At 42.6% G+C, this 14589-nt stretch overlaps 1 protein-coding gene across 7 annotated transcripts in view; it reads left to right on the forward strand.

Annotated features, from left to right (window-relative positions):
- RUFY3 (RUN and FYVE domain containing 3) overlaps nt 1–14589 on the forward strand; it is a 119378-nt gene that overhangs the window by 31421 nt on the left and 73368 nt on the right. For 4 of the 7 annotated variants that reach the window (XM_083174541.1, XM_083174561.1, XM_083174549.1 and 1 more), the window contains exon 2: nt 13355–13408. The exons of the other annotated variants lie outside the window; for them this stretch is intronic. In XM_083174541.1, coding sequence (XP_083030667.1) covers nt 13355–13408 — 54 coding nt within the window. The remainder of the gene's footprint in view (nt 1–13354; nt 13409–14589) is intronic. 7 annotated transcript variants of the gene reach the window in all.

A 14589-nucleotide genomic window follows, 5' to 3' on the forward strand; every position in this document is an offset into this window, starting at 1 on the left:
AGAGTGATAAACAGCCAGCGAATCAGCTCCTAACTGTCATTTTTTCCCAAACCCAGCCTGTAACATGTCATTTAAAGGCTGATTGCCTGGCTGTTTCTCTCTCCACTTCATCACTTTTTCAAGCTTGATACATCTGGCATTTAACCCCTTCACGACATTTGACGTATATATACGTCATGGCCGGGAAGTACTTCCCGACCGTTGACGTATATATACGTCATGGCTTAAAACTGTCACTGCGTCTAGAGACGCAGTGACAGAGGGACGATGTCTGCTGTCCCTGACAGCAGACATGTCCGTGCATGCCCAGGGGGGGCTGCGATGCCGCCCCCCCGTCGGCGATCGCTGTGATTGGCTGTTCAGTGTGAACAGCCATTCACAGCGTTTTCTGTGTCACCGGCGAATAACGTTCGCCGGTGACACGGGATCGGAGGTGATTGGTGCTGTAAAGTACAGCACCAATCACCGCGGGGTGTAAGGGTGACACTGGTGTCACCCCACCTCACCCCGCCCGCCCCCAAAGGCCGTGATTGGTTCGTCGGACCGACGGACCAATCACAGCCAAGGAGGGGGATTTAAACTAACGGTGACTGCACTGCAGACGCCATTCCGGTCTGGAATAGCGTGCAGTGCGGTCACCGTGCCCAGCTGCCGCCACTACTGACCAGAACCCATCCAAATACTTACCTGATCACTGCCTAGATATTGCTTATTCTTGTGACATCTTGTGGCATCCTGTGATATCTTGTGCTGCTGCGAGTTATTAGATAGAGAGATAGAGAGAGAGAGATAGAGAGAGATAGAGAGAGATAGAGAGGCCTAGTGCTATATTTTGTGCTGCTGCAGTGTGATAGAGCTATAGATAGAGAGATAGAGAGAGATAGATAGAGAGATAGTGACAGATTGTGCTATATATTTTTTATATAACTGAAAGAGATAGAGAAAGATAGAGAGAGATAGAGAGGCCTAGTGCTATATTTTGTGCTGCTGCAGTGTGATAGAGCTATAGATAGATAGAGAGAGATAGAGAGAGATAGAGAGAGAGTGATAGAGAGATAGTGACAGATTGTGCTATATATTTTTTATATAACTGACTGCTGCCCCCCCTTTTGTGCTGATCAGTATAAATTAACTGATCAGCAACTTTTTGGGGGCGCAGGTTTTTTTTTATATATATATATATACCTGTCAGTGCTGCTGCTGCAGTGTCATAGAGTGAGAGATAGTGAGAGATAGTGAGAGATAGTGAGAGATAGTGAGAGATAGTGAGAGATAGTGAGAGATAGTGAGAGATAGAGAGATAGAGAGAGATAGTGACAGAGAGTGATAGAGAGTGCTAAATTTTGTGTCTGCTGCCCCCGCCTTTTGTGCTGATCACTATATCTGAGGTGATCAGCAACTTTTTGGGGGTACAGAGGTTTTTTTTTTTATATATACCTGTCAGTTGCTGCCAGTTGCACTGTCAGTTGCACCAAAGGTTGTGCACCTGCTGCCCCTCACTGGTAATCAGTGTCGCATCACTGATCACCTTTTTTTATTTTTTGTGAGTGCTGTGGGGTCTTTTTTAAATTTTTTTTTTACACACACTGTGATTTTGTGTGTGTCCTGTGGCCACTGTGCGCTGATCAGTGACGTACATCACTGATCAGCTTTTTCGGCACAGGGTTGATCTATTTTTTTTTTTTTTTGATCAAATTCCTGTTGCCTTTGAGCGCTGTTCAGTGACGGACGTTACTGACCAACATCTGTGCTCAATTTTTGGCGCAGGACCTTTTTTTTTTTTTTAACCCCTTCCATTTTTTTTTTTTTTAACCCCTTCCATTTTTTTTTTTTTTAACCCTTCAATTTTTTTTTTTTTTTGGTATTTTTTTTTTTCTGCACTACATACACACTACACACTACATACCCCCCGGGTTGAAATAAAGTTTGTACCCCCCCCTACACTATACACGTGTTGAAACATTTCACTACCAGTAACACAAAAATATAAATGGCATCCCAAATGTCATCCCAAATGTCATCCCAGTCATCCAGAAGAATGTATTCAGTGGAGGAGGCATATGCCATGCTTGCCTCTGACTCTGACACAGCCAGTGAGGCAAGCGGGGAATTTGAAGGATTCGTCTTAAGCTCCTCTTCCTCCTCTGGTGATGAGGGACCCCCTCAAAGACGCCCCCGTAGAGCAGCTGAGACCCCCCCCCCAATAATTGATCTCGTATGGACCCCACCACCAGACAATTTTGAGCCCCAGGTTCCTGAGTTTTTGGCCATCCCAGGAATCCAATTTGATTCAACAGGTCTCAGAGAAATTGACTTTTTCAAATTATTTTTCTCTGATGATTTAATAAATTTAATGGTGGACCAAACTAATTTATATGCCCAGCAGTTTATTGCTCAAAACCCCACGTCATCATTTGCTAGGTGGACCCCTGTAGATGCAGTAGAGATGATGACGTTTTGGGGTCTGGTGTTACATATGGGCATAGTAAAAAAGCCACAAATTAGGCAATATTGGAGTACAGATGTTCTGTACAGCACCCCATTTCACCGTATGGCCATGCCCCGGGCTCGTTTTGAGGCAATCCATAAATTTATACATTACACCGATAATGCACAGTGCCCACCCAGAGATGATCCCACCTTTGACAGGCTATTCAAAGTCAGGCCGGTCATTGATCATTTCAGTGCCAAATTTGCAGAGCTATACATCCCTGATAAATGTATTAGTATCGACGAGTCCCTTATACATTTTAAAGGAAGGGTTAAATTCCGCCAGTACCTTCCCAGTAAGAGGGCAAGGTATGGCCTAAAAATGTATAAGCTGTGTGAAAGCACCACAGGGTACACCCACAAGTTTAGGGTATATGAAGGGAAGGATTCAAGAATTGAACCACCAGAATGCCCCCCCTCCCTCGTAGGTGTTAGTGGAAAAATTGTCTGGGATTTAATGCACCCCTTCCTGGATAAGGGTTATCACCTCTATGTGGATAACTTTTACACCAGCATCCCCCTGTTTAAGGCCCTTGGTTCAAGAGGTACAGCAGCTTGCGGTACTGTGCGCAAGAACCAAAGAGGCCTCCCCAAAACGCACATTGCCCAAGTAATGAGAAGGGGTGAAAGCAGGGGAATATGCACCGAAAATATGTTGTTGGTCAAATATAAGGACAAGAGGGATGTCCTTATACTGACAACAATTCATGGAGACAGTACCACCTCCATCCCTGTACGAGGTACCAGTACCCACACCTCAAAACCAAATTGTATCCTAGATTACAATAAGTACATGGGCGGAGTGGATCTTTCAGATCAGGTACTGAAGCCGTACAGTGCCCTGCGGAAAACAAATATCTGGTACAAGAAGCTGGCCGTGTATATCATCCAGATGGCACTGTATAACGCTTACGTGCTATTCCGTTCTACCGGCCAGAGGGGGACATTTATGCACTTTCAAGAGGAAGTCATAAAGAGCCTAATATTTGGGAATCAGCAGGCAGAGGGCCCCAGTACTTCTAGTACTGGCCCCCGTATTGTACCAGGGCAGCATTTTCCCAACGAAATCCCCTCCACTGCAAGAAAGGGCAGGACACAAAAAAGGTGCAAAGTTTGCTATAAAAAGGGAATAAGAAAGGAAACTATTTTCCACTGTGAAACTTGCCCCGACAAACCCGGCCTATGTATAAAGGAGTGTTTCAAAATATACCACACATCTATGGATTATTAGGTTCATCATTTCACCGTGCTTCGGGGGTCTTGCTAATGCCACATAGCACCCACCATTCATTCCACCAGAATCTGAGCTGCAAAATCCAAAAATCACTCATTCCCTTCTGAGTCCTGCCATGCACCCAACTGGTATTTTTTGGTCACATGTGAGGCATTGCCGTACTCTGGAGAAATGGGGGCACAGATTTTGGGGTGCTTTGTCTCCTTCATTCCTTGTGAAAATGAAAAATTTTGAGCCAGAAGTACATTTTTGTGTAAAAAAATGTATTTTTTTCATTTTCACTGCCCAGTTGTACCAAAATTGATGAAACCCCTGGGGGTTTGAAATGTACACTATACCCCTAGATGAATTCCCTGAGGGGTGTAGTTTGCAAAATGGGGTCACTTGTGGGGGGGTTCCACTGTATTGGTAATGCAACATAGCACCCACCATTCATTCCACCAAAATCTGTGCTCCAAAATCCAAAAATCACTCCTTCCCTTCTGAGTCCTGCCATGCACCCAACTGGTATTTTTTGGTCACATGTGAGGCATTGCCGTACTCTGGAGAAATGGGGGCACAGATTTTGGGGTGCTTTGTCTCCTTCATTCCTTGTGAAAATGAAAAATTTTGAGCCAGAAGTACATTTTTGTGTAAAAAATTTATTTTTTTCATTTTCACTGCCCAGTTGTACCAAAATTGATGAAACCCCTGGGGGTTTGAAATGTACACTATACCCCTAGATGAATTCCCTGAGGGGTGTAGTTTGCAAAATGGGGTCACTTGTGGGGGGGTTCCACTGTATTGGTAATGCAACATAGCACCCACCATTCATTCCACCAAAATCTGTGCTCCAAAATCCAAAAATCACTCCTTCCCTTCTGAGTCCTGCCATGCACCCAACTGGTATTTTTTGGTCACATGTGAGGCATTGCCGTACTCTGGAGAAATGGGGGCACAGATTTTGGGGTGCTTTGTCTCCTTCATTCCTTGTGAAAATGAAAAATTTTGAGCCAGAAGTACATTTTTGTGTAAAAAAATGTATTTTTTTCATTTTCACTGCCCAGTTGTACCAAAATTGATGAAACCCCTGGGGGTTTGAAATGTACACTATACCCCTAGATGAATTCCCTGAGGGGTGTAGTTTGCAAAATGGGGTCACTTGTGGGGGGGTTCCACTGTATTGGTAATGCAACATAGCACCCACCATTCATTCCACCAAAATCTGTGCTCCAAAATCCAAAAATCACTCCTTCCCTTCTGAGTCCTGCCATGCACCCAACTGGTATTTTTTGGTCACATGTGAGGCATTGCCGTACTCTGGAGAAATGGGGGCACAGATTTTGGGGTGCTTTGTCTCCTTCATTCCTTGTGAAAATGAAAAATTTTGAGCCAGAAGTACATTTTTGTGTAAAAAATTTATTTTTTTCATTTTCACTGCCCAGTTGTACCAAAATTGATGAAACCCCTGGGGGTTTGAAATGTACACTATACCCCTAGATGAATTCCCTGAGGGGTGTAGTTTGCAAAATGGGGTCACTTGTGGGGGGGTTCCACTGTATTGGTAATGCAACATAGCACCCACCATTCATTCCACCAAAATCTGTGCTCCAAAATCCAAAAATCACTCCTTCCCTTCTGAGTCCTGCCATGCACCCAACTGGTATTTTTTGGTCACATGTGAGGCATTGCCGTACTCTGGAGAAATGGGGGCACAGATTTTGGGGTGCTTTGTCTCCTTCATTCCTTGTGAAAATGAAAAATTTTGAGCCAGAAGTACATTTTTGTGTAAAAAAATGTATTTTTTTCATTTTCACTGCCCAGTTGTACCAAAATTGATGAAACCCCTGGGGGTTTGAAATGTACACTATACCCCTAGATGAATTCCCTGAGGGGTGTAGTTTGCAAAATGGGGTCACTTGTGGGGGGGTTCCACTGTATTGGTAATGCAACATAGCACCCACCATTCATTCCACCAAAATCTGTGCTCCAAAATCCAAAAATCACTCCTTCCCTTCTGAGTCCTGCCATGCACCCAACTGGTATTTTTTGGTCACATGTGAGGCATTGCCGTACTCTGGAGAAATGGGGGCACAGATTTTGGGGTGCTTTGTCTCCTTCATTCCTTGTGAAAATGAAAAATTTTGAGCCAGAAGTACATTTTTGTGTAAAAAATTTATTTTTTTCATTTTCACTGCCCAGTTGTACCAAAATTGATGAAACCCCTGGGGGTTTGAAATGTACACTATACCCCTAGATGAATTCCCTGAGGGGTGTAGTTTGCAAAATGGGGTCACTTGTGGGGGGGTTCCACTGTATTGGTAATGCAACATAGCACCCACCATTCATTCCACCAAAATCTGTGCTCCAAAATCCAAAAATCACTCCTTCCCTTCTGAGTCCTGCCATGCACCCAACTGGTATTTTTTGGTCACATGTGAGGCATTGCCGTACTCTGGAGAAATGGGGGCACAGATTTTGGGGTGCTTTGTCTCCTTCATTCCTTGTGAAAATGAAAAATTTTGAGCCAGAAGTACATTTTTGTGTAAAAAAATGTATTTTTTTCATTTTCACTGCCCAGTTGTACCAAAATTGATGAAACCCCTGGGGGTTTGAAATGTACACTATACCCCTAGATGAATTCCCTGAGGGGTGTAGTTTGCAAAATGGGGTCACTTGTGGGGGGGTTCCACTGTATTGGTGCTTGGGGGGTCTTGCTAATGCGACATAGCACCCACCAAAATTCCACCAGAATCTGAGCTGCAAAATCCAAAAATCACTCCTTCCCTTCTAAGTCCTGCCATGCACCCAACTGGTATTTTTTGGTCACATGTGAGGCATTGCCGTACTCGGGAGAAATTGGGGCACAGATTTTGGGGTGCTTTGTCTCCTTCATTCCTTGTGAAAATGAAAAATTTTGAGCCAGAACTGCATGTTTGTGTAAAAAAATGTAATTTTCCATTTTCACATCCCAGTTGTACCAAAATTGGTGAAACCCCTGGGGGTTTGAAATGTACACTATACCCCTAGATGAATTCCCTGAGGGGTGTAGTTTGCAAAATGGGGTCACTTGTGGGGGGGTTCCACTGTATTGGTGCTTGGGGGGTCTTGCTAATGCGACATAGCACCCACCAAAATTCCACCAGAATCTGAGCTGCAAAATCCAAAAATCACTCCTTCCCTTCTAAGTCCTGCCATGCACCCAACTGGTATTTTTTTGTCACATGTGAGGCATTGCCGTACTCTGGAGAAATGGGGGCACAGATTTTGGGGTGCTTTGTCTCCTTCATTCCTTGTGAAAATGAAAAATTTTGAGCCAGAAGTACATTTTTGTGTAAAAAAATGTAATTTTTCATTTTCACTGCCCAGTTGTATCAAAATTGATGAAACCCCTGGGGGTTTGAAATGTACACTATACCCCTAGATGAATTCCCTGAGGGGTGTACTTTGCAAAATGGGGTGACTTGTGGGGGGGTTCCACTGTATTGGTGCTTTGGGAGTCTTGCTAATGCAACATAGCACCCACCATTCATTCCACCAAAATCTTTGCTGCAAAATCCAAAAATCACTCCTTCCCTTCTGAGTCCTGCCATGCACCCAACTGGTATTTTTTGGTCACATGTGAGGCATTGCCGTACTCGGGAGAAATTGGGGCACAGATTTTGGGGTGCTTTGTCTCCTTCATTCCTTGTGAAAATGAAAAATTTTGAGCCAGAACTGCATGTTTGTGTAAAAAAATGTAATTTTCCATTTTCACATCCCAGTTGTACCAAAATTGGTGAAACCCCTGGGGGTTTGAAATGTACACTATACCCCTAGATGAATTCCCTGAGGGGTGTAGTTTGCAAAATGGGGTCACTTGTGGGGGGGTTCCACTGTATTGGTGCTTGGGGGGTCTTGCTAATGCGACATAGCACCCACCAAAATTCCACCAGAATCTGAGCTGCAAAATCCAAAAATCACTCCTTCCCTTCTAAGTCCTGCCATGCACCCAACTGGTATTTTTTTGTCACATGTGAGGCATTGCCGTACTCTGGAGAAATGGGGGCACAGATTTTGGGGTGCTTTGTCTCCTTCATTCCTTGTGAAAATGAAAAATTTTGAGCCAGAAGTACATTTTTGTGTAAAAAAATGTAATTTTTCATTTTCACTGCCCAGTTGTATCAAAATTGATGAAACCCCTGGGGGTTTGAAATGTACACTATACCCCTAGATGAATTCCCTGAGGGGTGTACTTTGCAAAATGGGGTGACTTGTGGGGGGGTTCCACTGTATTGGTGCTTTGGGAGTCTTGCTAATGCAACATAGCACCCACCATTCATTCCACCAAAATCTTTGCTGCAAAATCCAAAAATCACTCCTTCCCTTCTGAGTCCTGCCATGCACCCAACTGGTATTTTTTGGTCACATGTGAGGCATTGCCGTACTCGGGAGAAATTGGGGCACAGATTTTGGGGTGCTTTGTCTCCTTCATTCCTTGTGAAAATGAAAAATTTTGAGCCAGAACTGCATGTTTGTGTAAAAAAATGTAATTTTCCATTTTCACATCCCAGTTGTACCAAAATTGGTGAAACCCCTGGGGGTTTGAAATGTACACTATACCCCTAGATGAATTCCCTGAGGGGTGTAGTTTGCAAAATGGGGTCACTTGTGGGGGGGTTCCACTGTATTGGTGCTTGGGGGGTCTTGCTAATGCGACATAGCACCCACCAAAATTCCACCAGAATCTGAGCTGCAAAATCCAAAAATCACTCCTTCCCTTCTAAGTCCTGCCATGCACCCAACTGGTATTTTTTTGTCACATGTGAGGCATTGCCGTACTCTGGAGAAATGGGGGCACAGATTTTGGGGTGCTTTGTCTCCTTCATTCCTTGTGAAAATGAAAAATTTTGAGCCAGAAGTACATTTTTGTGTAAAAAAATGTAATTTTTCATTTTCACTGCCCAGTTGTATCAAAATTGATGAAACCCCTGGGGGTTTGAAATGTACACTATACCCCTAGATGAATTCCCTGAGGGGTGTACTTTGCAAAATGGGGTGACTTGTGGGGGGGTTCCACTGTATTGGTGCTTTGGGAGTCTTGCTAATGCAACATAGCACCCACCATTCATTCCACCAAAATCTTTGCTGCAAAATCCAAAAATCACTCCTTCCCTTCTGAGTCCTGCCATGCACCCAACTGGTATTTTTTGGTCACATGTGAGGCATTGCCGTACTCGGGAGAAATTGGGGCACAGATTTTGGGGTGCTTTGTCTCCTTCATTCCTTGTGAAAATGAAAAATTTTGAGCCAGAACTGCATGTTTGTGTAAAAAAATGTAATTTTCCATTTTCACATCCCAGTTGTACCAAAATTGGTGAAACCCCTGGGGGTTTGAAATGTACACTATACCCCTAGATGAATTCCCTGAGGGGTGTAGTTTGCAAAATGGGGTCACTTGTGGGGGGGTTCCACTGTATTGGTGCTTGGGGGGTCTTGCTAATGCGACATAGCACCCACCAAAATTCCACCAGAATCTGAGCTGCAAAATCCAAAAATCACTCCTTCCCTTCTAAGTCCTGCCATGCACCCAACTGGTATTTTTTTGTCACATGTGAGGCATTGCCGTACTCTGGAGAAATGGGGGCACAGATTTTGGGGTGCTTTGTCTCCTTCATTACTTGTGAAAATGAAAAATTTTGAGCCAGAAGTACATTTTTGTGTAAAAAAATGTAATTTTTCATTTTCACTGCCCAGTTGTATCAAAATTGATGAAACCCCTGGGGGTTTGAAATGTACACTATACCCCTAGATGAATTCCCTGAGGGGTGTACTTTGCAAAATGGGGTGACTTGTGGGTGGGTTCCACTGTATTGGTGCTTTGGGAGTCTTGCTAATGCAACATAGCACCCACCATTCATTCCACCAAAATCTTTGCTGCAAAATCCAAAAATCACTCCTTCCCTTCTGAGTCCTGCCATGCACCCAACTGGTATTTTTTGGTCACATGTGAGGCATTGCCGTACTCGGGAGAAATTGGGGCACAGATTTTGGGGTGCTTGGTCTCCTTCATTCCTTGTGAAAATGAAAAATTTTGAGCCAGAACTGCATGTTTGTGTAAAAAAATGTAATTTTCCATTTTCACATCCCAGTTGTACCAAAATTGGTGAAACCCCTGGGGGTTTGAAATGTACACTATACCCCTAGATGAATTCCCTGAGGGGTGTACTTTGCAAAATGGGGTGACTTGTGGGGGGGTTCCACTGTATTGGTGCAACATAGCACCCACCATTCATTCCACCAAAATCTGTGCTGCAAAATCCAAAAATCACTCCTTCCCTTCTGAGTCCTGCCATGCACCCAACTGGTATTTTTGGTCACATGTGAGGCATTGCCGTACTCGGGAGAAATTGGGGCACAGATTTTGGGGTGCTTTGTCTCCTTCATTCCTTGTGAAAATGAAAAATTTTGAGCCAGAACTGCATGTTTGTGTAAAAAAATGTAATTTTCCATTTTCACATCCCAGTTGTACCAAAATTGGTGAAACCCCTGGGGGTTTGAAATGTACACTATACCCCTAGATGAATTCCCTGAGGGGTGTAGATTGCAAAATGGGGTGACTTGTGGGGGAGGTTCCTAACTTTTAGCACTTATGGTGCCTAGAAACCTACATGGTGCCTAAAAAAAAATCTCATAAAAAGGAGGCTCCAAAATCAAGTAGGTGCTCCTTCTATTATGAAGCCTGTGGTTTGGTCAACGTGCACACTAGGGCCACATATAGGATATTTTTGAAAACAAAAGAATTGGGGGAATCAATTTTTAGTCACATTTCTCTAGTAAAATCTACTGTATTCGTTAGAAAAATGTATTAAAATTGAAACTCTGCAAAAAAAAAGAAATTTTGAAATTTCACCTACACTTTGTTTTAATTCCTGTGAAACACCTAAAGGGTTAACAAACTTCCAAAATGCTGTTTTGAATACTGTGAGGGGTGCAGTTTTTGAAATGGCATCATTTATGGGGGTGTCTCACATACAAGTCCCTCAAAGTCACATCAAAACTGAACTGGTCCCTAAAAAAATCAGTGTTTGAAATTTTCATGAAAATTTGAGAATTTGCTAGTCATATTTGAAGCCTCCTAGTGTCCAAAAAAATGAAAAGGAGGTTGAAATAATGATTGCAACATAAAGTAGACATATGGTCTTTGTTAGTTATTAACTATTTTAAGTGGTATGATTATATGTCTCACAAGCAGAAAATGTGACATTTTGCATATTGCTAAATTTTCCATTTTTTCACGATATTTTGGTATTTTTCACAAAAAAACACAGACTGTATCGACGAAAATTTACCACTAACTTGAAGTACAATGTGTCACGAGAAAACAATCTCAAAATCACTGGGATAAGTAAAAGCAAAAAAAAGTTATCCCCACTTAAGTGAGACATGTCAGATTTGAAAAAAAGGGCTCTGTCATGAAGGCACAAACTGGCTCTGTCATGAAGGGGTTAATCTCTTCCCTTTATTAGGGCCTAATTTTTTTTTTCCAGAATAAAGAGTTTTGACCCATTTTGTGTAAATGCACAAATGTAATTGCCTGTGGTGCAGCATGTTGGTCAAATTGTATATTGCTGAGTCGTGAAAATCTTCTTAAAATCTTGGCAATAAAGAAAAAAATGTTTATCTGATTTTTATGCCGCATGTAAATCTCAGTGAATTTTTCCTTTTTATGGTAGATTTACAAGAGCAAACCTGAACTACCCTCTCTTAAGCAGTCTCTGTCTCGCGCTCTCTGGCCATCTCTCTACATCCAAAAGCATCCAGTATAGTAGAATAATATAAACCACCCAAATTTTAATTTCTCTAAACAGGTAACATCTGCCTCCTGCGGTGCTACATGGTCTTGCCCACTTGCATTCTATTTGGCTTTACTTGCAAATATGATTGCGGCCCCATGTACACAATTAATGCATTGATTTAATTATTTGGGTTGAAATGCTGAATGAAATTAAATCACGATATGAACAGTATCTGCTCAATAGGTCTACACCATATATACAAGGTCGACATGGCATTAGTTTTTTTTTAGAATTTTGAGCGCTTTCTCATACTTTACCATTAATGTGGACTCTTATTGGGAAGAGTTAAGATGGAATCGGTACATCTGTCAGACCAGACTTAGGTCGACTGGCCCCAAGGTCGACAGGGTTTAAGGTTGACATGGGTTTAGGTCGACAGTCATTAGGTCGACATGAGTTTTTCACAGTTTTTTTTACCTGAATGTTGACACAGTCGACATGGACACAGTTGGAGTTGAACCGCAGTCCCTCGCGTCGCTCGCTTCGCTCACGATGCTTCGGGCACGGTGCCTCGCTACGATCGGCACACTATTTTATTCTCCCACCACACCCTAGTGGATGGTAGGGCACGAAATACCGCCTGTCGGCACATTTCAGCTCAAAAAAAAAAAGGTGAAAACCCAATGTCGACCTAAACCCATGTCGACCTTGGCCCATGTCGACCTTCAACCCTGTCGACCTTGGGGCCAGTTGACCTTCCGGGGTCGACCTAATGACTGTCGACCTAAGTGTGGTCTGACAGATGACCGTTTCCCCAACAGACAGACTTGGGAGGTAGGAGAGCCCTGCTGCAAGCTTACAATCTATAGGACCCATTGACAATCTATAGGACACATTGACTGTCAACCTAGACACTGTTGACTTCTTTGTAATTTAACCAATATGAACATGTATATTTAAATACGTCAAGATACATTTGTATTTGTTTTAATTGCTGCTGTTCATAGTTGTAACATTGTGCAGCTCAAATGCAATATTTCAGGTGGTGGCTAAAAATTATTTCAATTCAATAAATGATTGTTGTGTAGGATATCTATAATTTTTTCTTATCACACCATATCCATACCATTACTACTTTTTACTATTAATATTTACTGTGCTGTTAAAAGTTTTTATATATTTTTTTTTTTATATTTTGTCTTTGTGACGTTAAAGCAGGGATGGGGAACCTTCGGCCCTCCAGCGGTTGTTGAACTACACATCCCAGCATGCCCTGCTACATACTAAAACTGTTGCAGGGCATGCTGGGATGTGTAGTTCAACAAAAGCTGGAGGGCCAAAGGTTCCCCATCCCTGTATTAAAGCCTCGTACACATTAGGCAATTTTTTAGAAGATGACGCTCAGTAGGGCACTTTTTGTGTGTATGATCAATATCATTCATTTGTGCTCCCACGCATCTTTTACGATATCCAACCCCCACCCCTTTCTCTGTGCACAGGGGACCGGGTGATGTCTCTTATCCAATATCATGTGTATGCCCTATATTGTTTGACTAGCGGCACCCACAATATAGTTATCTATAATGCCGGTGCGGCTAGTCAACTAGTGTGTGCGGGGTTATTGCATGCTACTTTTGTACTGTTTTTAGATTGTGTATCTTGTGACCAGGCTGTGGTTTTAGATTAGAAAACCATTTTCATATGATTTTAAATTAAATCATTTGAATGAACAGCATTGTGTAGCAGTAGTAAATGTAGCGTTACTGATGTTTTTTTTTTATTCTGGACTTTTATTTGCATGACATGATTTTTGCTTGTTTCTTTTTTCTTACTTTTATTTTATATTTATTTATTTTTTTGGCTATTTGCAAAGACTCTTGGGAGGATTTGACAGAGTTGATGGAGCAAATGCGTCATGATACAGAAGGTGCGTTCCTCACCACCTCACCAAATACGCTAGTTAGGTGTTTGCTTCTATGCATTATATTGTCAACAGTCATTGTGTTTACAATTTGCGTAATTTATAACCTACAGATTATATGGTGGACCCTATGAAAGGATAATTTCAAACGCATCCAATTCTGGTTTTATATGAGAAATTTTAAGTGAAAATAATGTGGGGTGATGTACTAAACCTTCCAGAAAGAGAAAGTACCAGCGACTCCGCTCCTAATTGTCATGTTACAGGCAGTGTTTTAAAAATGACAGGAGATGTCTGGTTGGTGGTTTATCGCTCTCTCTAAGGGGGAAATCAATTAGCCGCAGTAACTTGCAGTGTTGTAATCCCCCGAAACTATTTACTTAGAGCCCTTTTATAGTTCCAATAAATAAACAATAATAATAATTAGCCCAAAGGCAGCTGGTAGTCTGCAATGTACTGGGATTTTTTTTTTCTCTGGTTTGAGCAGACAAAAAAAAATAATGAGTTTTTGGGTACCATAAACCCATTAACACACAGGTAAGGGAACTTATCCCAGATTCTATTGTCATTGCTTGAAAACATTGAATTTTGCGGATGATTGAATAGCCCCATGCCAGAGCCCAAGGCTAGTGGCTACTTCCCTTTTTGCACCCATTAATTATTGGCTCTAATTGAATTCCCGCCTAATGCTTAGTCCATCTGCTCTAATATAATTCTTCTGGTGTTGTTATCCCCCCTGTCCCCCAAACCAGTGTTTATTAGCCCTGCCTCATGCTGTAATTATTGCACGGCTTCATGTGACTCACAGTTGAGGCTTCAGCAACCGTATGGCAGAAAAACAGGTAAGGCCAATATAAGTCACTGGGTAGTATTCAATGCGGCCGGCGAGGGTGTTAAACAGCGAGGATTGCAGAAAACCAGCGATCCTCGCTGTTTAACCCCTCACCAGCTGCTCGCCCTATTCAACGTTTCAGGGGAATCCTCGCCGTCACAGGATGGCGAGAATTCCCCAAAACAGTGAGGCCTGCAGCTAATGCAGAAAACTCGCTGTATTTAGCCGTGAGTCTCGCTGCTTCTGGAGCCGCATAAACCAATTCCCCCTCGTTTAAAAAACGGAATGAGGGGAAATTGGCATATGAGGGGGGTGCATTGAATACTGACAGGGTGAGTGGTGACAGCGAGCAGGA

The sequence above is a fragment of the Crinia signifera genome, chromosome 1, assembly GCF_055691185.1.
Source record: "Crinia signifera chromosome 1, ASM5569118v1, whole genome shotgun sequence".
NCBI classification, from domain to species: Eukaryota; Metazoa; Chordata; class Amphibia; order Anura; family Myobatrachidae; genus Crinia; species Crinia signifera.